This window comes from Staurois parvus, unplaced genomic scaffold, assembly GCF_062004578.1.
Source record: "Staurois parvus isolate SC_StPar_1 unplaced genomic scaffold, SC_StPar_1.0 ptg000068l, whole genome shotgun sequence".
In the NCBI taxonomy this organism is placed as follows: domain Eukaryota; kingdom Metazoa; phylum Chordata; class Amphibia; order Anura; family Ranidae; genus Staurois; species Staurois parvus.
The window spans coordinates 9,067,519-9,095,472 of NW_028317864.1; the positions used below are offsets into that span (position 1 = coordinate 9,067,519).

A 27,954-nucleotide genomic window follows, 5' to 3' on the forward strand; every position below is an offset into this window, starting at 1 on the left:
TTACTGAATATATGTAATATGAGGACCTACCTAAACTATCCAAACAATCTGTATACAATCAGGCAGGTTCGAATGGATACTACACTAGGTGAACCCTTAAAACTTTATGAGCACTATTGAGACCTTCACACCACTGAAAAACGATAAAAAATTGAAAATAAAACTCTATAATAGTTAAACTAAATAAGTGCATACATATGCCCTATGAAGACCCTCATCCCTCTGAAGGTCGATCACAATTTTAAAAAAATTGATTGAATAAACTGAGTGAGTACAGTAATCATAAATATGTGTAAGGAACTGTGATATGTGGTCAAATTAACCTAAAATAGCATGCATTATTTATGAGCCCTATGAAGACCCTCACACCTCTGAAGAGTGATCGAGGTTGAGGATAGGTCAAATCTCAATGTGCAAAAAATTCACCTCAAATATACATACAGGTTAGTACAGAAATTTCAAAAACAAAAAAAAACAATAACAAAAAGTCCATTTAGACATAAACCATAGTCCATAAGTATGAGAAGAAAATTACACAAATCGATGCACACCATCACCAAAGTAACGAATGGAGGCTTACCAGAAATGGAGACCACTGGCAGGCTTCCCATATCATGCCCCAAAACATGGAACTTCCCGGACTCCAACTCAAATGAAAACTCAAAGAGTAGTGCCATACTAGGTCATGAAAAGAAAAACCATGTCTCTCATAGTGCAATATGTATCACAAATTTCTTTATTTGCGCAAATAGGATCCTACTTACAAGCTGTAGAACAATTTAAATCATGAACCATATCCAAGATGGCCGACAGCGCAATAACATCAGAGGGAGACTCTACCCAACATGTTTCGTCATCAAAAGACATCCTCTAAGGGCTACAGCCAGTCAGGCAGAACCTTGCACTATAGAGTTGTTGGTGGATCTAAAGCTCATCATACACGTTACAATATGGTTGCACAATCTCCTCTACCCTAGGTTCACGCCTAAGTGTTTTCTGCAGCATTTTGCAGAAACGCAATACAGTCCATTTAACATGATTTTCCTCGGGGGCGGGTTTACATCTCCACATTTTCACATGGTGCGTTTTTGGAAAGGGTCAGGGACTTTTTTAAATGCAAAAAGTTGCATTTTTAGTTCTATAGACTTAAAGGAAATGCTACAGAAAAGCATGTAGTGTGTTTTTGCTGCATTTTTGATATGTTTTGCATTTTAAATCTGCCTAGCAACAATAGAAAAAACCCAGCAAAACGTGTCAAAAATGCATGTGCAAAAACGCAAAACGCACTGCAAAACGGTGTGAACCTAGCCTTAGATCTACCAACAACTATGTAGTGCAAGGGTTGCTGGTTCAAATCCCAACCATGACACCATGTGCTCTCTCTGTGCCTGCGTGGGTTTCCTGCGGATACTCCGGTTTCCTCCCACACTCCAAAGACAAGCTGGTAGGTGAATTGGCTCCTATCTAAATTGGCCCTAGTATGTGTATGTATGAATGTGAGTTAGGGACCTTAGATTGTACGCCCCTTGAGGGTTAGGGACTGATGTGAAAGTACAATATATGTATGCACAGCACTGCGTAAACTGACCGTGCTATATAAGTACCTGTAATTAAATAAATCCAAAGTTTTGGGTTGTCCCCAAAAAAGTAAGAGAAGGGATATCTTCCAATGGGGACACTAGTTCTGGTGACTTGGGGGTCCCCACGGAATTCTCCTAATTTGAAGGGATTTCCTTTCACTTCCTGTTTGGCTGTCAGACAGGAAGTGCAGGGAAATCTCTGCAATGGGGCACAGATGTCTAAAAAAAAAAAGCTGACGGGTTGTAACCTTCCCTTACTCTATTCAAAATGAAAAAAAAGTTTTGCCAAAAGTTCTACTTTAAATTAATTTTAGTGTATTTTTTTTCCTGGAAAATTTGCATCTGGAAAATAACTGCGCAAATATTGTGTGACATAAAAAATTGCAACTACCACCATTTTATTCTCCAGGGTCTCTGCTTTCAGAAAATATACACTTTTTGGAGGGTTTTACAGTAATTTTTGAGCAAAAAATGGAGATTGTAATATGTGTGCAAAAAATGAAAAGAATTGCCCTGGTAGGCAAGTGGTTAATCAGGAATGTTACTTTTCTGAATAGTCCAGCAGTAATATTAGGCAGTTCAAGTGTTAAGTCATTGCATGTCAGGAGACACAAAATATCCTTTTCTTCTTGTATTGAACTGTATTGTTGCTGTATTGTCTCCCTTTATATTGTAAAGCGCTGAGCAAACTATTGGTGCTATATAAATCCTGTATAATAATAATAATAATAATAATAATAAGAATATGTCATGTTTAGGTCTTTAAACACCAAAAGAACAAAATGTGTCTTTTTGTTGTCCCTGAGAAAGGAGCCATGTTGTTGTAGCCAACACCCAGAACCCAATGTGATTGGCGTATCCAGGAAGATGGCTGCTCTGGCTCTGATCTGTACGTCATACTAAGGACATCTCCTTCACTTTCTGTTTCCTTCTTAGACCTCAGCGGGGACCGATCACAGGACTGAGGTATGGAAAGCCAGGAGCTCAAAATTGTGTTTGGGGAGGGAAGCAATGATTACACATCGCATGACATTACTCCTTCCATTTCCAGTGTGGGTGCCAGAGAATCCTAGCAGACAATCGTGTACTTTTCTAAACACTCTCAATATATGAAAGGTCAGTAAAGACAAATGGTGACTTCTCGTTCTGCAAATGTGATGTGTGTGGCTGCTATTATTATTATACAGGATTTATATACTGCCAACAGTGTGCACAGCACTTTACGAAGTTACAGTTCTAGACAGAAAAGTTCAGTTGCCCATAGATGGATTGAAATTTGGCTGGGTCAACAGGAAACAGGTGAATTTTGATCCATCCATGGCCATTCCCGCTCGACAGAAGTCGATCTAACAATCGACTTCTGGCCAACGGGACTGTTGGAAAACTTTCATTTGATCAGCTGCTGCAGTGCTGATCACTGTATTCTGACAGCAGAGGATTCCTCCATCCACCTTGCATGTGTAGATGTTTTTTTTTCTGATCAGTTTTAGGCTGGCCATGGATGGATATTTTTTTTTTTTTAAAGCCAGCCATCTGATAGAAAAAAAAACAAATGGGTTCTCCCATCCACACAAGCGAGGTGGATAGAGGAATCCTGCGCTGTCAGAATACACTAATAAGCGCTGCGGCCAATTGACTGCATGTGCTGATCTAGTGAAAGTTTACCAACAGTCCCATTCCAGAGAAGCCGATCATTAGATCAACTTCTCTGGAGCAGGAATGCACATAGATGGATCAAAATTCGTCTGGTCCCTGCTGAAGCGGCCAAATTACACAAGCTAGGTGGATAGAAGAATCTTGTGCTGTCAGAAAATACTGATAAGCACTGCGGCCAATTGGCTGCATGTGCTGATCGAGTGAACATTTTCCAACAGTCCTGTTCCAGAGAAGTCGATCAGTAGATCGACTTCTCTGGAGCAGGAACAACTACAAATGGATCAAAATTCGTCTGGTCCCTGCTGAAGTGGTCGAACTCCACTCAAGCAAGGTGGATAGAGGAATCCTGCGCTGTGAGAATCCACTGATAAGCGCTACGGCCAATTGGCTGCATGTGCTGTTCAAGTGAAAATTTCCCAACAGTCCCGTTCCAGAGAAACCGATCATTAGATTGACTTCTCTGGAGCAGAAACGAGCATAGATGGATCAAAATTCGTCCGGTCTGTGCTGAAGCAGCTGAATTTCACTCCATCTATGACCAGCATAAAGCAGAGCCTAATAATTTGATTGCAGAAAAGACTTTACATGTCTGCTTGCTCACTGTTACAGCGGAACTTTGGTTCTGCTATAAGCTCACCGTAGATGGAGTGGAATTCGGCCGCTTCAGCAGGGGCCAGGCGGTTATTGATCCATCTATGGGCTATTACTTTTTATCAAGTTGATATGGGTATAGTTCCGCTTTAAAGCAGAACTACAGGGGTTAACACTTACCTTTCCAACAGTCCCTCGCCAGCATCTTCTCCTATATGCCGGTCTTTGGCCATCTTCATTTGCCGGCACGGGATGACGTCATTCCAATACAAAGAGGCCAGCTCGGCACTGTAAGCTGAGCTGTGCATGCAAAGCTCAATTTGCAGCACTAGAGAAGACAGCAAGCAGGCAGCTAGGGGCATTTGCTGAGCTGGCCTCTTTGTACTGGAATGACGTCATCCCGTGCCGGCCAATGAAGATGGCCAAAGACCGGCACATAGGAGAAGATGCTGGCGCTGGCGAGGGGCTGTTGGAAATGTAAGTGTGTTAACCCCTGTAGTTCTGTTTTAAAGAAAAACTATACCCATAACAACTTGATAAAAAGTAACAGCCCTCCCCATATGGAAGAAAAACATATTTAAAATATATTTTTAAAATACTCTTCCCAAATATATTGACATATATTTGAAATTCTACAATTTTGGCCATATTCAGTATATTTCAAAATATATTTCAATTATGTGTGTGTATGTATATGTATATATATATATATATATATATATATATATATATATATATATACACACACACACACTGCATGTTGAAATGCGTTTTTATTACAAAATATATGAAAAAAATTTTAAAAATAAATTTCAAATATACTGTATATCTTTAAAAATACAAAACTACATTTTTGGAGTGCATTTGCAAATATATGTAAAAATATGTTAAAATGACTTTTTTATATGTTAAAAAAATCTGAAGAACATGTTTAAAAAATATATTTTTAAAGTTATTTTTCATATATTTTGTAATATATAAAAATCGCATTTCAACATGCAGTGTGTGTATGTGTGTGTGTGTATATATATATATATATATATATATATATATATAGACATATATTTTGATATATATTGAATATGGCCAGAATTGTAGCATTTCAAATATATGTCACTATATTTGGGAAGAATATTTTTAAAATATATTTTTCTTCAATGTGGGTCTGATAGCCCTTTTTTTTGCTTTCCACTAATGTTTATTTCCATCATTCCCCTACCCGGCTGATCCTTACACCTGCCAAAGCGTCAGTGATTACCCGGTACTCCCTGGTATGAGGGAATGGGATTTTCTCCCTTTCCTCCTATATTGTAATAATCATGTCTGATCATACAAACAGCAGATTCAAAGATCCATCATTCGGGAGAAAGGAGTCCAAAACCCCATGTTGGCTCTGTTCCTCAAAAACAGAATGCTTATACAGTACTCAGGGCTTCATCTGGCCACCAGGGTGACAGGGGAGCAGGGAGGAGGCAATAAATCATTCACACTTAGGTGTCTAGGTAAATACATTTATTTTGTGAATGTGACAAACATTTCCACATTTAGAATAAAACTCACTGATTTAATCAAATATATGCAGTTCATGTATCATCAGCACCATCTAATAGCCTTAATGTCTTTTTTTCCCCATAAATACCCCAATCAGGAAAAAAAAACAGCTTATGGCCAATAGGTGGCACTGACCACATAGGAGCTACAAATAATGGAGAAATCACAGCAATTTTTGTTGTAAATATGGAAAGGTTTGTTTATAAATAGATCCTTTAGTGTAAACGTAGCCAAGTGATTTAGAGAATTGTAGTACAGGAGCAGAATTGTGTGTTTTTTGGCCCCAAATACTTTTAAATTGGAAAATGGGAATGCCTGTAAGATGTACATAAACCCGAGTATTTGTAAGCGTCTTTCATTAAAGTGTTACTAAACCCACAACAGAAATGGAAAACACAACGTACAATGGAACTGGGGCACCTTTTGAAAGTGTCAGTAGATCGGTGATTAATATCACATGAATGTACAATGCTCACCTCTCAGGTTGGCTGGGAAAACGTAATGTTTGCTCTGAAACACGTAGAGTCTTATTTGACTTATCAAATTTAAAGTGTTACTAAACCCACAACAGTAAAATCAGTCTGTATATGTAGTAAAGCATGCTTGTTATACTAACTGTGGAACCTAAGGGGTTAATGCTCTGCATTGTGTAAAAAGGCTGTTTGATCCTGAATTCTCTGATCCTTCCCTTCTTCCAGTGCCCCCCTCTTTTCTCCTGATAAGACATATTGTGTGGAGTCACTCTGCACATGCTCACTTTAGTGTGTATTGCTAGAGAGGTTTTTTTTTTTCTTGGAAGATTGCATGTGATCAGTACAGGGCCAATCAGCACTGTCTAGACAGAGGTCAGGGGTTCTGCATGCTCTTAGAGCAAAATGAAAACTCCTTCTACAGGCCTTAACCAGTGCTCGGCTGAACACTGATAGAAGTCACAAGACTGCTATATACTGCTGATGAGAAGTTAATATTTATAAAATAATTTAATTTCCATGTTCTGTGTACTGTGGAAGACCAGACAGAGTGAATGCAGGGTCCGGGGAGAGCGGATAGAGTGAATGCAGGGTCCGGGGAGAGCGGATAGAGTGAATGCAGGGTCCGGGGAGAGCGGATAGAGTGAATGCAGGGTCCGGGGAGAGCGGATAGAGTGAATGCAGGGTCCGGGGAGAGCGGATAGAGTGAATGCAGGGTCCGGGGAGAGCGGATATAGTGAATGCAGGGTCCGGGGAGAGCGGATATAGTGAATGCAGGGTCCGGGGAGAGCGGATATAGTGAATGCAGGGTCCGGGGAGAGCGGATATAGTGAATGCAGGGTCCGGAAAGAGCGGATATAGTGAATGCAGGGTCCGGGGAGAGCGGATATAGTGAATGCAGGGTCAGGGGAGACTGGAAATAGTGAATGCAGCGTCCTGGGAGACCAGCTATAGTGAATGCAGGGTCCGGGGAGAGCGGATAAAGTGAATGCAGAGTCCGGGGAGAGCGGATAAAGTGAATGCAGAGTCCGAGGAGAGCGGATAAAGTGAATGCAGAGTCCGGGGAGAGCGGATAAAGTGAATGCAGCGTCCGGGGAGAGCGGATAAAGTGAATGCAGCGTCCGGGGAGACCGGATAAAGTGAATGCAGGGTCCAGGGAGACCAGCTATAGTGAATGCAGGGTCCGGGGAGACCAGCTATAGTGAATGCAGGGTCCGGGGAGACCAGCTATAGTGAGTGCAGGGTCCGGGGAGACCAGCTATAGTGAGTGCAGGGTCCGGGGAGACCAGCTATAGTGAGTGCAGGGTCCGGGGAGACCAGCTATAGTGAGTGCAGGGTCCGGGGAGACCAGCTATAGTGAGTGCAGGGTCCGGGGAGACCAGATACTGTATAGTGAGTGCAGGGTCCGGGGACACCAGATACTGTATAGTGAATGCAGGGTCCGGGGACACCAGATACTGTACAGTGAATGCAGGGTCCGGGGAGACCAGATACTGTATAGTGAATGCAGGGTCCGGGGACACCAGATACTGTATAGTGAATGCAGGGTCCGGGGAGACCAGATACTGTATAGTGAATGCAGGGTCCAGGGAGACCAGATACTGTATAGTGAATGCAGGGTCCGGGGACACCAGATACTGTATAGTGAATGCAGGGTCCGGGAAGACCAGATACTGTATAGTGAATGCAGGGTCCGGGGAGACCAGATACTGTATAGTGAGTGCAGGGTCCGGGGAGACCAGATACTGTATAGTGAGTGCAGGGTCCGGGGACACCAGATACTGTATAGTGAATGCAGGGTCCGGGGAGACCAGATACTGTATAGTGAATGCAGGGTCCGGGGAGACCAGATACTGTATAGTGAATGCAGGGTCTGGGGTTTAGGAACACTTTAAAGTCTATAGGGTTAAAAACATGCAATTATGCTGCATAGAAGCTAATGCAGGCCATAGATGGGTCGTTAATCGTCCGATTTTTCGACCGAAACAAAAATCGTCCGATTTTTGTACCGTTAGTGGATTAGTTCGTGGGCCGTTTTTCATGTATTTTGCACTTTCCGATTATCGGTTATGTTGGGAAATTTGCAGCCGATTTGGACGATCGGCCAATTTTCCCAGCAATGATGACCAAATCGGACGATCGTTTTAACGATAAAAAAATCTGCGCATGAGCTGTGACCTGCAAGGGACAGAAGTTATGGGGTGAACTTTATGATTTAGTCGGACGATTTTTTTAATCGTTGGTGGTAACTTCGGCTGAACGAACGACCGATCTTTCATTTATCGTTCGAAAAATCAGCCGATGTTCGACCTGTCTATGGCTTGCATAAATGTACTCTTTAGAGCTCCATGCAACAGGTGGCAAGCAATGCAGGGCTCAGGTATGAACAGCTCATTAAGAATATTTGGATTTATCATCTTGAGCGTTGTGCTGTGCATACGCTCTGGTATGAGCGGGGCTTAGGGAAAAGCAGCTATCTAAAGAACCAAAAGCTTTGTTCTGAATCGGTAAAATTAACACCTTCACTTTAAAAGAAAAAAAGAAAAAAAAGGGAGGGGGTGGAGGAGCCAAAGAACAAGACAGTGTGCTCTAAGTCTAGGTTCACACCTAAGCGTTTTCCAGAAACGCAATACAGTCCATTTAACATGATTTCCTACGGGACCCGGTGTGTTTTTTGGAAAGGGTCAGGGACTTTTTTAAATGCAAAAAAAGTTGCATTTTTGATTCTATAGACTTCAATGGAGATGCTGTAGAAAAGTGTGCAGTGTGTTTTTGCTGCACTTTTGATGCCTTTTTTATGTATTTTGAGTTTTAATCTGTCTAGCAACAACAAAAAATAAATAAATTAAAACCGCAAACCGGATCAAAACGCATATGTAAAATGCACAACAAAAAGCGCTGCAGAAACGGATCAAACGCAAACTGCATAGGTGTGAACCTAACCTAATAAGGCAAAATTGACAGGTTCACTTTAAGAACTTAGCAGTGGCAGTTCTCATATTTTCCCACCTACAGGTTCACTTTAAGAACTTAGCAATGGCAGTTCTCATATTTTCCCACCTACAGGTTCACTTTAAGAACTTGGCAATGGCAGTTCTCATATTTTCCCACCTACAGGTTCATATTACCCACCTACAGGTTCACTTTAAGAACTTAGCAATGGCAGTTCTCATATTTTCCCACCTACAGGTTCATATTACCCACCTACAGGTTCACTTTAAGAACTTAGCAATGGCAGTTCTCATATTTTCCCACCTACAGGTTAACTTTGTGAACAATGTTGCTGAAAAACCATCTGAGTCCAATATTTTCTATGATGCCTTTCCATTTCTTTGCTGTATATTTGGAAGAAGGGGTTTAATCCTGTAATCTCTCTTTTATGAGCATGGCTATAGTTGCGCACACAGCAGTGGGCTGAGGCATAGTAATTAAGGGTGTTGTCTTGTTAATTGGGCTTAGATGTGCAGACATTCTTCATGAGAAGACCTGAGCGAGCTAGGTGAAGTGTAAAATTCTCTGCTCCATTTTATCCTAAAATGCTGTATAGAGTCTATGTAATTAGTTGTTTAAAAGTTGGAGAAAAGCAAAAGGAAACCATGGCAGTTTTGCTGCAATGATCAAGCAGATTCTGCAAAGGAATTTCCTAAAATTGGAGTAGACAGAATTCAGAGCAGTTGTGCATGGCAGCCAATCCGCTTCTATCTTCAGCTTCTTCTGTTACCCCCGGTTCACATATCTGCAGCTGTGCTGGCCGTGTTTTGCGCGGGTACGAGAGCCCCTTCATTTGAATGGACTCCCGTGCCCCGGGACACACAGGGAAGAAGTCCCTACACTTCATCGGAAAACGCAGCCCGCACGGGAACTTTTTGCGATTTCTAGTGTAGGCGGCGTGTCATTAGAACTATTGGAACCCGTCCGCGGGTCTGCATTCCTCTGTGTGGGTGGTGCGGCTGCACGGATGCGCAGCGGCGGCACCACCTGCCCAGATTTGAACCTAGCCTTAAGCTTCGAGCCCTGGTTTACATTGATGTAGTGCGGCACATCGCATGTGATTCGCACAGGAACCGCACTGCATACCTGCGCAAATCACATGCAATTTCTGTGCGGTGCAACTTAAGCCTTACATTTTGTATGGCTCAAATCGCACCGCATCAAAATAGTGCAGGATCCTCCTTCCTTTTTTTTTTTTTTTTTTTTTTTTTAACACCCCTGCGATTCGATTCTGCAAACTGATTTCATGATGTTGTTAACTTAAAATACACGCCCACAGCGGTTCTCATGAATAAGGTGCGAATTCTGCACCTCAGCAGTGTGAACCAGGGCTGAAAATGAAAGCTTGAAGCTGATTGGTTATCAGGCCCAGCTGCTCCAGTTTTAGAAAATTCCCCTCTCTGCGTTTAACATACACAGAGAATAAAATATGAACCTGGGTGGTAACAACGGGCAACTACTCCAATTTTGTTTTTATGCATTGCTCAATCCTTGGGTCCAACATGGTGTCAGTGTATGTCTATGGTTAAAGGTTTAGCAGACAGGAAAAAAAAAAAAAAGCTACAGTTCTAAAAATCCTTAATAATGCAATTTACAGATGTATGTGCAGCTTCTTTTGGACTCCATTACACTTGCGGTTGTGGGGAAGTAAAAACATGCAGTTAAGCCACATTTTTACTACTTCGCCCATCGGTGACCCCTTAAGCTGCAAAGGCAGCAGTTGGGGTGCATACGTACTTTGGTCACCTGTCGTGTTAGGGGAGTAGTACACTTGCTGAACATGACCTATTCAAGTGAATGGGTCTGCACCACAATTGGATACAATGCAGTGGTGTGGTGGTTTTTGGGTTGAAACAGGTGGTGAGCTGGAGACATGTTGCTCACTGCCTGTTAAATACTCTCTGAAAAGTGATCCACCACATCACTCTTCAGAAGGCTACTGAATGTATAGATAGGCGCTTAATCCGCAAATAAAAGATATTATACATTGTAGAGTAATGATGCCACACGGCTCGAATCCAGCTTCATTGTTCTAAATTTCAGCCATGCATAGTCTCAACAAAAGTTGATGGAAAAATCAAATATGCTGGATGGAAGATTGTCAGCGGAGCAGCGACTGCGTCCTATCTAATGTGGTCAGTGTTTGGGTATGCAGACAGCCGTAGGTGCTGTGGATGTCTGAATCGAATAGCTGGCAGGGATCAATTGACTTCTCTTCTTCAACCTGCAAGACTGAATGAAATAAATAATTCTTGGCTACTTTAAAGTGGTTATACAGTCTCAAGATTTTTTTTTTACCTTAATGCATTCTATGCATTAAGGTAAAAAAACCTTCTGTGCAAAAGAATCTCCCTCCCAATTTTTACGTAGATGAGCCCCATTGCGATCCAGCACTGCGCATGAGAGCAGCAGCTATCCTATCTTCGTACCTCCTCACTGGGCAGATCGATGGCAGCAGGAGCCATTGGCTTCCGCTCCTGTCAATCATCTCTAGTGATGAAGGGGCCGAGTCCTTCTGTGTCAATGGATGCAGCAGTGGGACTCGGGAGCAAGCCCGCTCGAGTGCCCCCATGGGAATCGGCTTCTTACTGGGGGCACCACTAAAAGGGGAAGAGCCAAGAGGTGCTTTTTAAAGGGCATTCATCAAGTCATGGAATGGTCTACTGAAAACATTTGTTCACAGATCTACTAGTGCATCTACTATAGCCAGCTATACAGTATGGATGGAGGAATTTCCAAGTCCTGCTATTGTATTCGGCACCCACGGCTGTCTAAATCCACTGGTACTGCTGAATAATGACTGCGTCTGATAGGCTACAGGCACTGTTTTGCCAATTTTTTCCACCTGGCTCAGTCAGTCTTTAACAGCTTCCCTCCTGGGCCATTGTAAAATGACAGCAGAGCAGGAACCCTATTATTCTGGGAGGATGTCATATGATGTCCTCCCCAGAAAGCGCATCTTGTGGGCTTGGTGGGCCATACTTCGGTAGGATCTGTCACCCACTGTGTCCGCCGGACACAGCAGATGACTGATCTGTTTACCGGTACCATGCCATCACTGTGACCAATCGGCGGTAGGGAACCCGAGAAAAAGAAGGATCGGGGCCACTCTGTGCAATTCTGTTGCACAGAGCAGGCAAGTTTAGACATGTTTGTAATTTAAAAAATAAAAAAATCCTTTACAATCCCTGTAGCCTCCCCGGCGGTATTCTCGAGTGTAGCTCGGGGTAAAGTTTCAGTACCAAAAGCGGTAACCCCGAGGTACACTCAGGCTTGCCATGCGGCGCTGCTCCGGCATCTGTTCTTCACTTACCTTGTCCTGCGCTCCCGCGATGTCCCTCCTGCAGTGTCCCCGGCAATGTAATCCGGCGGATGCCGGCATCTGTCTTCTGGGTTCCGTCCCCTGCAAGCGTTGGGATGTACGGGGGACGGAACGGCGGGAAATTTGAAAATGACAAAAAGTGACATTTACTAAAATCACATAGTATAACATTACTGTATCAAACCATTTCACATACATTGTGTCCCGAGTGCTTTATCCGGCGCCCTGCCTGCATTTGTACTGTTCTTTCTGCCTGGAAACTGAGAAATGTCCATGGCGTCCAAAAAGCGTCCCTTTAGGTCAAAAGCGGTTTTAGACCGGCTAGAGAACAGCGATAGTAAATCAGAACCACTTGCAGAATTGAGTGATAATGATTCGTGGGGGAAATTCCTCATCAGACACTGAAAACAATTCTGCGACTGAGCTCAGCGATGTGCGAACTTGGCGCTATATTTCAAATTTCAGTGTTTTTGGTTTGATTATATTATTGAATTTTATTATTATTTTTTTATGATTATTTATTAAATTATAATTTATGATTTTGTGTTTCAAATTTTACCATACCCGGGATGTTTACTAGACTCTTGTTCGGACAGATTTCAGTGAGTTATTCCTAATAATTACAGGCCTACAATAAATAAAATACATATTTCCATGCAAAAAAATGTACCGCTTTGAGCACAGAAATATGGACATAATCAGACCACTAGGGAGGTTAAAGCAGAACTATACTCGCCTTCAGTTCAGCATTGCAGAGTCCTGGAGCTCCCCACCAGCCGCTGACATCTTTGGGCGTATCTTTCTGGGTATCAATCACCTGCTGCTTTCATTGGCCGGGCCAAGATGATGTCACTCCTGTGCATGCGTTCAGTAAGCTCAACATGGTCGAATTTCTACAATGAGCTGCGCATGCCCAGCATACTGTACAGGGGTGGACAGGCAGGTAAGTAACGTTAGACATAGTATGTCTCTTCTGCATTACAAATCCTGCCTGTATGAGGTGTCGGGGGTTTGTTGTGTGAAGCTACAGAAGGTTTACCAGTAGCTTCTGCCATGTTTCCATTGAAATTATCAGCTGCTTACTAGGAAAGGTCTCCCTCCGGTGTCAGAGCTGATTCACAGACTATATAAATACTGTATAATAATTACTGTATATATTAAAGGGCTACTCTACCTATTTGATTTACAGGGGGGAGCCTCTCTTGGCTGCTCAACTGTGAGATCTGGCTGCCATGATTCCCAACTCTGTTCTGGTGCCTTGGGGGTGTTGGGTGTTCCTGCCCACCCTTTACATGTTTCAGATAAGAGACTGCTAGACATTTTCACTCTATAGCATCCACCAAAAATTGAAATATTCATTTTGGGTGACTTGGCCCTTTAATTTCTTTTAGATCACTCAAGTCTGATATCGACTGTTTATATTTAATCTGACCACATAGCAATTTAAATGCAACTTGGTAAGATCATGAAGCCTTCCATGAAACTACAAAGAACAAGTTGTAGGGCCCATCCACATTTTAGTGGGTAAGCAACATTGGCTTAAATATCCAAAAAAAAAAAGTAACGCTGCCATACCACAGCTCAAATGTTAGAATATTCCTGCTAATATTTGAGCTGTGGATGGCCCTTTTTGCACCACCAGGCTCGACAAAAATTGATTTTCCAATTATTTTTTGTTGAAGGAAAATTGTCAGCCAAACAGTGACTGCATCCGATCAGATGCAGCCGCTGTTCGGGTATTCTGACAGCTGTGGGTGCCAACTGTCAAAATACAATAGCCGTCATGGAAGATTTTTTTTCATCCATTCTGTTTAGCGTGGATGGAGGGATCTAGTTGATTTCTCTTGTTCAGTCTGCAGGTTGAATGGGAGAAATCTATACATGTATGGCTATCCTTAAAGCAGTAGTAAACCATGTCCATTTAAAAAAAAAATCCCCTGCAAGGCAAAGGCATAATGTGCTAGTATGCATCACAGGGCGGTATGTTAAAAAAAAAAACAAACCAGGTGCTGCTGTCCTTCAAGGCGTAGCTGATAGCACGCCACCTGCTGTGAGCTGTGGCTCCTATGTCTTGTAGTAATGTAGCCAAAGGAATCACGGCACAGCAATGCACACACTACCTGACACACCCGGAAATGTTGCATGACGGTGGCTCCTAGGGTTCTTCAAGAAAGTGTACATTTAATATATTGCCTGGTGATTAAATAAGCTCACGTTAAAGGGTATCTATAGCCAAAACGTAAATGTTAAACTGCAAAGTAGATTAGTCCACTTTGTATGCGTCAAATGCCTTTGCAAACCCAGTTATTACTTAGTCAAAGTAGGAGAGACATCATCACTGTGCTGTACATAGTTTTTTCAGAGAATAGAGCTGTGGGAGGGACCCATAGCCCCACCCACTACAGGCTGCCTGCACAAAAATACAGGAAGGGGCGGAGACAAGACCAGTCACCCTGCACAAGGAGTTTGAGCAGCAGTGACCGGTCTTTATAATGGAAAGCTTTAGGCCTCATGTACACTGCTGCTCCTAAATGTCATTTTATGTGCTACTGGCGTTTTTTTGCAACAGCCACTGAACTCAACTCAGTAAAAACCTATGTGTCCATGTACACATAGGCTTCTACTGCAGTTTAGGGGCAGTTAAATGTTCCTCTTTAGAATGCAGAATAATCGCATTCAGGATAAGAACGTTTTTGGCAAAAAACGCTAAACGCTAGTATGTACATGTGAACTCACCTGGTCGTTAAACTTCTGGCAGCAGAAAAATGTTAAATGTGGCAAAAATGCGTGAAAACATGGTACCGCATTTACCTGCAGTTAGCGCTTGGATGTTTATTCATTTGATTGGGCAGAGTACTTTCCATTGACATGGATAAACGCAGATAAATGCGATACAGCGTTTACACGCTTTTTTGCCGCATTTAGCATTTTTCTGCTGCCAGGAGAGTTCACATGTACATGCTAGTGTTTAGCTGTGTTTTTGGCACGTTTACTGGCTTTTTGGTCAAAATTTCCTCTCCTGAACACGATTATCGTGCGTTCAGAACAGGAACATTTAAGTGCTCCTAAACTTGCTGCGTTTAGCATTTTTCTGCTGCCAATAGAATTTTAATGACTAGGTGAGTTCACATGTACATGCTAGCGTTTAGCGTTTTTTTAGCCAAAACATTCCTCTCCTGAACACGATTATTCATCGTTCAGAAGAGGAACATTTAACTGTCCCTAAACTTGCCGCTTTTAGCATTTTTCTGCTGCCAGGAGAGTTTGACTAGGTGAGTTCACATGTACATGCTAGCATTTAGCTGCATTTTTGCCGCGTTTAGCGTTTTTTTAGCCAAAACGTTCCTCTCCTGGACACGATTATTCGTCGTTCAGAAGAGGAACATTTAACTGTCCCTAAACTTGCCACTTTTAGCATTTTCTGCTACTAGGTGAGTTCACATGTACATGCTAGCATTTAGCTGCGTTTTTGCCACGTTTACCGTTTTTTTTTTATGGCAAAAACGTTCCTCTCCTGAACGTGATTATTCTGAGTTCAGAAGAAGAACATTTAACTGCCCCTAAACTTGCCGCGTTTAGCATTTTTCTGCTGCCAGGAGAGTTTGGCTAGGTGAGTTCACATGTACATGCTAGCATTTAGCTGCGTTTTTGCCGCTTTTAGCGTTTTTTTTAGCCAAAACGTTCCTGTCCTGAACGCGAATATTCTGTGTTCAGAAGAGGAACATTTAACTGCCCCTAAACTTGCCACATTTAGCATTTTTCTGCTGCTAGGCGAGTTTAACGACTAGGTGAGTTTGTGTGTACATGAGGCCTTGCACTGGTACTGATCTGGAAGAAATACACAACGCACACCAAGATTCCAGGAAGAACACACGTGACTTTGTGTTTTTAGTTCCTTAAATATTTGCTGATCCTGGAGTTCAGCTTTAGGTAAAGGTATGCTAGAACCTGTGTCAGGATGTCTGTTTCCCTGATGCAGGTTTTCCCTCGCTTCCTGTCAGGTAAAAGTTGTCCCCAGAACAGGAAGTGAAGAGAAATCTCTCCTCAGGCTAGGTTCACACACCTGTCCCCTCAGCCACAACCACCCACACAGCTGCTGCTGAGGAGATGCCTGGGCTGTCATTAATCCTGGACATGGCAGCATGACTTCCCGCATCGGCAACCGCACTTGCAGTTTTTGTGTGGGCAGTGTTTTCAAAAATGGCGCAGGAACCTTTTTTACCTGCGTTTTTAAAAGGCACTGCAGCCCTTTCGAATGAAGGGGCTGACATGTCCACGCAAGCATAGCTGAACCTAGGAAGGTGAAACAGGAAGGCTTCTAAGTGCAGTATTCCAGGTCAACTTTAATAAAAAGCGGTTAAAAACACTTACAATGTGGTAGTAAAAACAGGCTCTAATGTAATCCGTCAGTAGCAGGGCTCTGTCCTCTAAGCGATGGACCCTTCAAGGGTCTTGAAGAAGGAGCTCTGCTCATGCCCCAAAACACATCACCGCTCCATGCTCACGTCACTTCCGGTCTGCAGACAGCGTGCGTTCAAGCGGTCCGAACAGAGCGGCGGCCATCTTTAACACCTCTCCTCAAGCTCCTCCTGCAGCTGCTGGCTGGCACAATGGCTCCATTGCTTAGAGGACAGAGCCCTGCTACTGACGGATTACATTAGAGCCTGTTTTTACTACCACATTGTAAGTGTTTTTAACCGCTTTTTATTAACCACCTTCCGCCCGTCCTATAGTACAATGACGGGCGCAAGGTGGTTCTCTCGTTCTGATAGGACGTCATATGACGTCCTACCATTCTCACTGCGCATGCGTGGCTCAGGGAGCGGCAAGCGCGGCGATCACCGGTCCACTGTGTCCGAGGGATCGCTGAAAGGGCTGAAGATGTCGGCTCGGTCATGTAATCAGCTGTGTCCAATCACAGCTGATCACATGTAAACAGGGAAATGCCGGTTATCGGCATTTCTCTCCTCTCGAGCTGTCACGCTGACAGCTTGAGAGGAGAGGAGAGCCGGTAATCGGCTTTCCGCGGAGGGTACATGTGCACTGATCATCAGGGCACTGATGATCAGTGTGCCCTGATGATCAGTGTGGCCCCAGAAGTGCCACCTGTCAGTGCTCATCAGTGCCAGTGCCACGTGCCAGTGCCACATCAATGCCACATATCAGTGTATACCAGTGCACATCAATGCTACATATCAGTGCCCATCTGAGCTGCCTTTCAATGTCACCCATCAGTGCCAGTCAGTGTCGCCTATCAGTGCCAATCAGTGCCGCCTTTCAGTGCCCATCAGTGATGCCTGTCAATGCCTATCAGTGCCACCTATCAGTGTCCATCAGTGCCCATCACTGCAGCCTTATTAGCACACATTAGTGAAGTGATCACTTATTTACAAAATTGTATAACAAAAACTAAGAAAAAAATGGGTTTTTTTTCAAAATTTTCAGTGGTTTTTGGTTTAAGAAAAAATAAAAATCCCAGAGGTGATTAAATACCACCAAAAGAAAGCTCTATCTGACTCAAAAAAAATGATAAAAATTTCAGATGGGTACAATGTTGCATGACAGTGCAATTGTCATTCAAAGTGTGACAGCGCTGAAAGCTGGAAATTGGCCTGGGCAGGAAGGGGGTGTAAGTGCCCAGTAGGCTAGTGGTTAAAGTTGACATGGAATACTGCACTTAGAAGCACCTTACTGTTTCACTTTCTTCTGCACAGTTTGTCTCCACTCTTTAGAAGTGCTGCTCAGTACCAGTTTCCCTACACACCATCCATCATCAGCTGCCATACTTCCACAGCATCCTCCACCGACGCGCCCTGCTACCCGCCTTTCAAGTGTGAACCTAGTCTAACGGAGCCCTGGATAGCAGTGAAACCTGACGGGTTATAGCCTCTCCCCACTTTATCCAGAACTAAAAAAAAAAGTTTTGTGTATAGATACACTTTAAAGCAGAACTAAAGGCAAAAACTATTTGTTCCAGAGGTCTGATGCCCATGAAGTCCCTTTCCAGCACTTTCTGGGTGCCGGTCTTCAGCCATCTTGCTAGGCCAGAGCAGGATGACGTCACTCCTGTGCATGCGCAGTAGTGCCGTCATCCCAGCACACAGGCCCATGTGCTGGAACGAAAACTGAGCCGCGCATGCACAGGTCCGTGTAAATTCTGCAGGGAATTGTTAACAGGCAGGTATGTGTATTTTATTGCAGAAGAGACATTGCAATAATGAGGCTGCCTGTTGGCAATTTTTCATTTTTCAAATTTTTTTTTTTATAAACATTTTGCAAATTATTTAGTTTCACTTTAAACTGACATGTTGATACTTGATGCATATGTCTACAAAAAGTCTGTAAAAATAAAAGTGTATAGTTTCTTGTAAAAGTCATGCAGCCATTCACAGCCGAATATACACAATTGTGTATCTTTAGCTTTTCATCATCATGCTGCCATTGATGGCCAGGATGAGGCGCAGAGGGGCTGAATACTTGGTGATTGCACACAGACAATCGTCTAACACCAGCGCCACTGCCAGCTGCGTTCATGTAAGTAGCTGTGACCTCATCGTTGTTGTTATAGCCTTAATAGTCTCTACTGTATTACCCCTGTCAACTGGCTGCTAAAATGTTCTCCAACTGTTGTGTGTCTAATGGTGGCCATACACATGATCGAAATACATCAACTTCATGATCACAGCATCTGTGTTGCTGTTCAGTGCAACACGATTGATTGACTCAGTTTGAGCGAATTTGATCAAAATCATATCCAAATTGACTGGCAGGGAGAATAAATTATGCCCATTTGATTGTTTGCCAGTGCAATCATTTTTGATTGAATCGCGCATTGATCAAATAAAAATTGAAGCGTGTATGGCCACCATAGAGGCCTAGATGTTGATTTGTTTGCAAGATAGTCCTTTTTTCTCTCTTTATTTTCTTTAGCCACTAAATGGTCTATTTTACACGGGCATAGACCCTGGATTATATGCTGCTACCTTCAGGTGATTGGACACTGGCGACAGCTTTGCTGGTAACGCCCTTCTTTGCACCTTCATGTAACCCAACCCCCTCCATGGAACCCCGGTTTTTTTTGCTAATGTCCTCAATGACGTGCTTGCTTCAGGGCTCACTAGCAGTTTCCAAAGTACTTTTTATATTCCCCCTTCAGTTATATAATCGGATATTAATTTTTAATTCTTTAATGGTAAGATGATATCTTTCCCACTAGAAGCCTCTTGGAATACTAACATGCATCCCAGGAGGCTTCGGGCAATCTCGGCCACAGTGTGCACGCACCAGTCATTTCCCATCCATACTGTGCATAAACTGTGGCGTGTCATCAGGGGCCAGCTGCAGGAACCAGGAAGAGACATCCGACCCCTGATGACAGATCAAGTAAACATGATGACCTCAATGTACTGTTTAATTGGGCAACTATGTGGCAAATGAGGTTTAATGTTGATAAATGTAAGGTTCTGCACTTGGGAGCTAAGAATATGAATGTTACATACATACCAGGGGTACAACTGGGGGAATCAATGGTAGAGAAGGATCTGGGGGTTCTGGTAGATCACAAGCTTAATAATGGCATGCAATGCCAAGCTGCCACTTCTAAGGCGAGCAAAATCCTCTCTTGTATTAAACGAGGTATAGACTCCAGAAAGAGATATCATTTTACCCCGGTACAAATCATTAGTAACACCTCATCTGGAATATGCAGTTCAGTTTTGGGCACCAATTCACAAAAAGAACATTGGGGAACTGGAGAAAGTACAGAGAAGGGCAGCCAAACTGATACGAGGCATGGAGGAGCTCAGCTATGAGGAAAGATTAGAGGAACTGAATTTATTCTCTCTTGAGATGAGAAGATTAAGGGGGGATAAGATCAACATGTATAAATACATCAGTGGTTCATATAGTGAACTCGGTGTAGAGCTATTTACCCTGAGGTCATCACAGAGGACAAGGGGGCACTCTTTACGTCTGGTGGAAAAGAAATGTAATCTCCAAACACGGAAAGGTTTCTTCCCAGTAAGAGCTATGAAAATGTGGAATAGACTCCCTCAAGAGTTGGTTCTGGCCAGCTAAGTGGATTGCTTTAAAAAAGGCCTGGATTCTTTCTTAGATACACAGAATATAACTGGATACTAACATTTATAGGTAAAGTTGATCCAGGGAATATCTCTCGGGGGATCAGGAAGAATTTGTTTTCCCTGCAGGAGCAAAGTGGATCTTGCTTTGCTGGGGGTTTTTTTTGGCCTTCCTCTGGATCAACTGTGGGTATAGGATTATAACTTTTTTTTTTTTTTTTTAATGGTTGGACTGGATGGACTTTGTCTTTTTTCAGCCAGACTAACTATGATGGCGTGGGATGGAGAGATGCACTACACAACACATGCAGGTTTCACTTGCTGTGAATGTTTTTCTAGGACAACACAGCAGACAAAGAAATAGGAGAAAGGAAAAAATAGAAAGATCTAGAGGAGACAAATCGTGCTCTCTGTTTACTAACATTGATCTTTAAAAGGATAAAATCACACTTACAAATCCGGCACTTTCCAAAAAGTGCATAAACAAGCACTCATTTTGACAATAGATGCATCAAAGATAGCCACGATTGACGTCAGAAGGCGTGGCTCCTCCCCCCTCATACATGTTACGTCCTGGGCTGGACTTCATCAGTGGGAATGGAGCCACACCGCCACCCTCACCATTATTAAAGCTCTACCACTGCCATGGAGAGAGCAGAGGAATATAAAAAGGTAAAACACTCCTGCTGTACTACTAGCTATACCGGGGCACCAGTGAGCTAAACTACCTCAAAAATTTCATATTCATATATTCCTTTTAAAGATTAAAGTTCGCAAACAGCACTATTTGCCTCATCTTGATCTTTTGGATGCATTTGGATTAATGTGAGGATACATCATCGGTGATTGACAGAACTCCCAGTCTATCGACACCCCAGTAGGGAAATGCGAGATATGACCTATCTGTTAAATCAGGGGTCATTCCCTTGAGGTGAGCAGCAACTTGTTTGTTTGGTGGCGGGGAGTGAACACCATTTACATCTGGAAGTATATGCATGCCACGCTTCTTACTCACAATTTGAACATTGGCTCCATTCGTCTTGGTGGATTCTTTATGTGGACTTTTTTGGACTGCGTAAGTTATCTAGTTGTTTGCGTTGCTCCATTTTTTTTTCTATGCTGTTTGGGGTATTGCAAAATCTACTTAAGTGTTCAGCTCGCAACATCTTTAATTGTTAGGTTATTATTTGCACAGATTTGGTTATATATATATATATATATATATATATATATATATATGTCCTTAAAGTTCATGTGCATGTAGAAACAGGCATCCCAATATTTGCACAATATAGTGTGTGTGTGTAAAATAAATATATATATATATATATACTTTTTTTAAATTCATTATAAGTAATCACATAATCTCTGTTCTCAGCTGCATAAAGGAATTTGGATTGGAGAGCTGGGGGGTGGAGAAGCAGCAGTATACTGATCTGATGGGGTAACATATTCTTTGCATAAAGAGACCTGTTGTGAAGTAAGCTGTTCCCGTAACGTACAAAATAGGAGAAGGGATACTTTCCTTTTCCACAGCCCAAGGCATCAGAATGCTACTTCATTCAGTAGAAATCTTATGGAGACAACAAGGGAATTGGTTTCGGAAGAGGATTTCTATTAAATAGTGGCATGGGCAGTGCAAAGGTAAAGTATTTCCTCCCTTATTTGTAGCTATGCCTGTTTTTGGCAAAATTTCTCATGACAAGGTGAACCTGCTACTTGGCCCTGAATGGTTCACTTTAACTATTATTTTATGCCTGAGATGCAATCGAAGAGTGCAAATTAACCATGATGGAAGGGCTCAGTTGAACAAAAGTAAGTTGATAGAGATGATGAATATTCACATTAAGGAAAATTCACCAAAGTCAGATTGGTTAGGGATGAGCTGGAGGATGTTCTGATCCTAGTCCAAACTCACCTGAGCCAGCCCACCAGGAAGCTGTCACCTGTGCTGGACCAATCCTAAGCGGTCTGGACATTCCCCATCTCCATATCTGACTGCTGAAATGTTGCCGCTGTCTGTGCCTTGGGCTTTCCTGTATCAGAAGCCAGCCTCATAGAAGTCTATAGGGATCTAGTGCACAGCTGTGGTCAGTGGAAAGTAAGAGTTTATCCATGAGATGTGAAGATTGTAGTAGGCCAGAGCTTTGACATTCAAGTAAGTTTACATCTTTGGGGATGAGGATAGGATACTTTATTTATTTATTTATTTTTTTAGTTGGTTTTGCTGGTTGACAAGGAATTGTGAAATTATTAGACATGTGCGTTTTCATTACGATTCGTTTTTCGAACAAAAAAAGAAAAATTTTCAGAGATTCAGATGTATATGAATCTCTGAATAGACTTGGTAATGTCAATGAATCCGAAAAAAAAATTATAATGAAATTAACGAATGTATTAGTTTCATTCAGATGACACCACATGATGTGGTAGTAGTTCGGGCACATGGGGAAATGAATTCAATTATAAAATTCATTTAATAACTCGCCTTCAGATCAGTAATGGATCTGAATTTCGTTCTATTCGTTAATTCGGATGCACATGACACCAGTCGATATTGTCCAATCATGCCATTTCTCTTGGTGGGTCGGACTAACATCTGAAAATATAGAATTTTTCCAATTTGAATCCATCTGATTCGGTAATATATCGATTTATATAGCAATCTTCCGGGAAAAACTGAAACATTTTTCGAATCCACCCGGACCAACGAATGTACAAAAGTAATTCCGAAAACAAATTGGTTCAACATAATGAATATGAAACAAAATTCTTCAATGAACAAATGCTTCCGAAACGAAACAAATATTTCCGGTGTGCACATGTCTAGAAATTATGGAAAAACTTTTATTTGGTTGGCCGTGTGTTACTACATTTAGTGCTCTTTACATACGTGTGTTAAAGCAACACTGTAGATTTATAAAGTACATGGCTAAGAGATTTACTATTCTCCCAACATGTGTACTGCTTTGTCGAATTAGTTAACTCAGAGTTATGTTCTAGATCTTCATGCTTCTTGTCACTGAGTTTTTTCTAACCAGCCATAGTCTGCTTTGTTATTAATTAACCCCGTTACTTTGATCTTTGGCCTCTGGATTAGAAGATCCAGTCACATTTGGTCTTTATTTCAAAATACCGGACTTGTGTTTTGCATGTGGATGGCACCCATTCAAGCAGACACACGACAACACGGTCTACTGCAGCCATAATACACCTCCTCTTTGCTGTCAGAATGCATACACATTTTTTTACACTAATTAGAAACAAAGTCCAATGTGTGCTTTCCTTACGTGGTGCTGCTCAGAGAAGGTGGAGGGGCCAGTTCTTGTTCTCCAGCTTGGGGGTAAGAGGGATTGTGAGCTCTTATTCACCACTCTATGCTTTTACTGCCCAGATACAGGACAGAATGGCAAAGCGGATTCAAGCCCGGAGGCTGGAGGGAGTGGATGAAAACATTTGGTGAGTATGAATTTGTGTTCTTTGAGCATCAAGGGGGCCAATCAGGATCTGGTTCTGAAAGGCAAGGGTCAGGAGTACATCTTTGTGCATGTGGCTAAGATCTGCATGTTAACCACTTCCAGACCGGACACTTTTACCCCCTTCCTGACCAGGGCAATTTTCAGCTTTCAGCGCTATCACACTTTGAATGACAATTGCGCGGTCATGCAACACTGTACCCAAATGAATTTTTTACCATTTTTTTGAGACAGATAAAGCTTTATTTTGGTGGTATTTATTCACCGCTGAGATTTTTATTTTTTTTGCTATGCAAATGAAAAAGTCCAAAATTTTTTAAAAAGAAGTGTTTTTTTATACAATTTTGCAAATAAATAATATTTCATCATAAATCTTTGCCAAAATTTATTCCGTTATCTTTTTAGTAAAAAAAAATCCAAATTAGTTTATAACCAAAAATTATAATTTTTAAACATTTTTTTTACATTTTTATTTTTTTATTTTTTTACATACTGTCACCCTAGCAGTACAGTGTCACCATGGTGACACTGTACTACTTGTGGGGGGTGATGAAGATTTTTTTTTTTTACACTGATTGCTTTTACACCCATATAGGATGTAAAAGCAATCATTTCTCTTTCTCTCTGTGTGCATTCTTGCACTCATTGTGAAGTACTGTGTGAGCTGTGATTGGTCACAGCTTGTCACATGGTACAAGGCTGTTGTGAATAGGCTTGTACCATGTGACCTCTGTGATCATTCACAGATTTCACACGTAGTAAGCAATGATGTCACAAGTGACATCTTGCTTACTACTTTGCATGTGATCACTGATTGGCCAATCACTGATCACATGATCGGGACCTCGTACAGAGGTCCCGTCCGATGATCGGTGTTTCACTGTGTCCGGAGGACACAGCGGGCACCGGATCGCGGTGCTGCGCGCTCCGAGGGAGCGCGCACAAGCAGGGTGTGGGGAGGCCGTTTATAAACGGCCACCCGACTCTGCACTGCCACCGTCCGGCCGTTTATATGCAACGGTCGGTCGGGAAGTGGTTAAAAAAATAAAATGCATAAATATATACATATATAAAAACATTTCCTGATCTATACAAGACATTCATTTACAAGTCTGTGTGTACAGGCCTATTGAAAATGGGCTGCATTTAGGTCCGTTTAAAAAAAAAAAAAAAAAATGCCTGAAAACTTAGTGTTTTGAAGAATCTGTGTGCATGAGTCCAAATGATACATAATGATTTTGTATTTAAAGCCATGAAAAGAACATGATCTGTCTGCTTTGTTGCTTTAGTTTATCCAGGCAAAGCGATAGGTATAGTGTTGAAATGACATACATTGGAATATTGGAAAGTGAAAGAGCAGTATAGCATTGCTGCGGTGATCACTCTGCTCTGTCCTCTTCTCACAAAGCTCCCAGTGTTGGAAGGATAGCAGTGCTCAATGTAGATTGCTGATAATATCACAGATGCAGGTACTAGTTTTATGCAAAAAAATACATTTGATTACTTAAAGTATCTAATCTACTAAAATCTAAACTTTTTTTTTCATTTTTTTTACCTTCATGCATTCTCTGCATTAAGGTGAAAAAATGCCCCACTACTTGTCTTGAACTTACCAAGCTCCATGTCACCTCTCCAGCACTCTCTGGTTCCAGCACTGCTCCCCTCACTTTCTGCTTTCACAGGAAGAACTGCTATTGTAAGTCAATCTCCTGTGAGGAGGGGGCGGGGCTTACTGGCACTGTGTGTTTCTATGGACACACACAGGCTGGTTCAGGAGCACCAAGCTTGTTACAGGAGGCCCCCAAAGTATGGAGGAGCAGAGAGCCCTGGTGGAGGCTTCCAAAAGAGGAGGTAAGGGACCTTTCTGTTCAATTTCATTACACAGAGGAAGTAAGTGTAGTGGTACCCCTGTAGGGGGGTAAAGTATAACACATTTTTATTTAAAAAAAAAAAAAAAAAAAAATCACTGTAGCACTACCACCTTAGGACTTGCTGAGTTTGGGGTCCACCTATAGTCCTGTACAGCCAGGCAACATTCATTTTCCACATTATTTTCAGAATTAATTTGAGATGCTTCTGGCCTGCGCCTGACCTCCTCCTGGCCCGCGCCTGACTGCCTCCTGGCCCTGTTTAGTAGTGACAACCATTTAAGATTCTGGGGTGTACAGTAAAATCTAGATTGTTTATCTACTATAGAACATTTTTGCAAGGATGTTCAGATTTTGGGAAGAGTTTGCGCCACTGACAGGTTATAGACAGGTCCAGGTGAATTATTGATGTGATTCTCCATTTTTCTTACAGGGTGGAGTTTGTCAGTCTTGCTGCTCAGTATAAAACTGTGAACCTGGGACAAGGCTTTCCAGATTTCAGTCCTCCAAGTTTTTTAAGAGAAGCCTTTGCAAAAGCTATCACTGAGGAGCACACCTTGCTGAACCAGTACACCAGAGCCTTTGTAAGTATGCTGCTTCACTGCCTTCACCAAACACACCATCTTTCCTGACTCTTAGGTCAATATCAGTTATGAGACATATGAGACTTGGTATTGTGGACTTCTAAAACTGCTAGTGGCTGTTATGCTACTTTTATAAGCTACTGACCTGGAAAAATCAGAAAAGTCAGAGGAAGGTCAGAAGTTCTCCTTTTCTACACGATTTTTCAGTTACTCTACAGCAGTGGTCTCCAAACTGTGGCCCAAGGGCCAGATGCGGCCCTTTGCTTTTATCTGGCCCTTGGGGCACTATTTCATCCTCTGATGCATTAATGGGGCATAATTCCCCCTACTGACCAATAATGGGGCACAATTCTTGCCAATGACACCAATGATGGGGCACAATTCCTCTCACTGACACCAACAGTGTGGCACAATTCCTCCTGCTAACACCAAAGATGAGGCATTTTTTTCCCCACTGACATCTGGACCTTTTCTACTCCCATTGGCAAAAGTCCTGCCCCCTCTAAAGTCTAAAGGACTTTGTCTAGAAAGTTTGGAGACCACTGCTGTATAGTATTAAACCACGTCAGCCATCATGGAAAGACAGGAAACTAACATTCTCAGAAGAGCTCAGTAATGCCAACTGCTGTTCTTCCTTTGTGAGAGGTTTCCATGGTATGGCAGCTTGGCACAATGTAAGTTAGTATGTGCCATACCTGGCCAATATATATGGAAGCTGGAAATCGCTGGAGTAGACTCCACTATTACAGTGATTGCCACCAGCTTCTGGGTCCCATCTCATTGGCTCCTGTTGCTGCCTCTCTGTCCAATGAGGCCAGCAAGAGCTGAGAGAGCCATTGCTCTCGTGCACATTGCTCGATCAAGATCAGGCTCATGTATATATTTAGGAGGGGCTGGGAGGAGTTGCATGAAGGGTTTTTTTTTTTTACCTTCATAGAATGCATTAAGATTAAAAAAAAAAACTCTTGCCTTTTAGAATCATTTTAATCTTTAAAGTTTAACTAAAGTCTTTTTTCATTTTAGACAGAGTTGAGCAGGATTAGAACACCTATCAAGTATGGCTGTCTGTGTCCCCTTTAGGGAAATTCACCCTCTCTTTTTGACCTGTTTACCATTGTCATTGACAGTAAATGAAAATCCCAAATAGTGGGTTGTCTCCAGAAAGGTAATAGAGGGGAAACCTTCCAATGGGGACACTGGTTCTGGTCAGCAAGGAATTTTATTAATTTGCAGGGATTTCCTCTCACTTTCTGTTTGGCTATAGGACAGGAAGTGAAGGGAAATCTCCTCCACAATGAGACACATATGGCGAAAAAAAATCTGACAGGGGTTATAACCCTCCCTTGTTCTATCCAAGTGGGAAAAAAAAGTTTTGTCTATAGTTCCACTTTAGCTCAAATCACTATGATCAACCCTTTATACAAGAAATAATGTAGCCAGCCTGTAAATAAATAGCTAAACATATGCTGCAGCTTTACAACCCATATTTAGTATGTGAATATCAGAAATCAACTCGCTACTCCCTTTTTAAAAGGCTTGCCTATGAGAGATAAATTCAAGGATAAACAGCATAAGATATGGGATGGATGGACAATTAACCCACTAACTTGTAACCCCTTGGAAGATGACCATTCTCCTGACTACAGGAGTTTAGCCTGGTAAAACTGGATTTGCATAGCAGACTTGGTAGATTTAGTGCCAACAGGTATGCCTTGGGAATATATAATGAGTTGATGTATGTGGAGGCAAACATTCTAAAAATCAAAATTCAACATGAATGTGTATAA

General features: G+C 42.2%; 1 protein-coding gene across 8 annotated transcripts in view; it reads left to right on the forward strand.

Annotated features, from left to right (window-relative positions):
* Positions 1–2,414: 2,414 nt before the first annotated feature.
* KYAT1 (kynurenine aminotransferase 1) overlaps positions 2,415–27,954 on the forward strand; it is a 60,953-nt gene continuing 35,413 nt past the window's right edge. Inside the window, exons 1-5 of one of the 8 annotated variants that reach the window (XM_089669116.1) lie at positions 2,421–2,546; positions 2,632–2,696; positions 18,582–18,695; positions 23,634–23,698; positions 26,017–26,167. In XM_089669116.1, coding sequence (XP_089525242.1) covers positions 18,594–18,695; positions 23,634–23,698; positions 26,017–26,167 — 318 coding nt within the window. In that variant the 5' untranslated portion in view covers positions 2,421–2,546; positions 2,632–2,696; positions 18,582–18,593. Of the gene's footprint in view, positions 2,547–2,631; positions 2,697–18,581; positions 18,696–23,633; positions 23,699–26,016; positions 26,168–27,954 lie in introns of all 8 variants that reach the window. The other 7 variants (XM_089669118.1, XM_089669122.1, XM_089669121.1 and 4 more) reach the window with 7 other exon arrangements.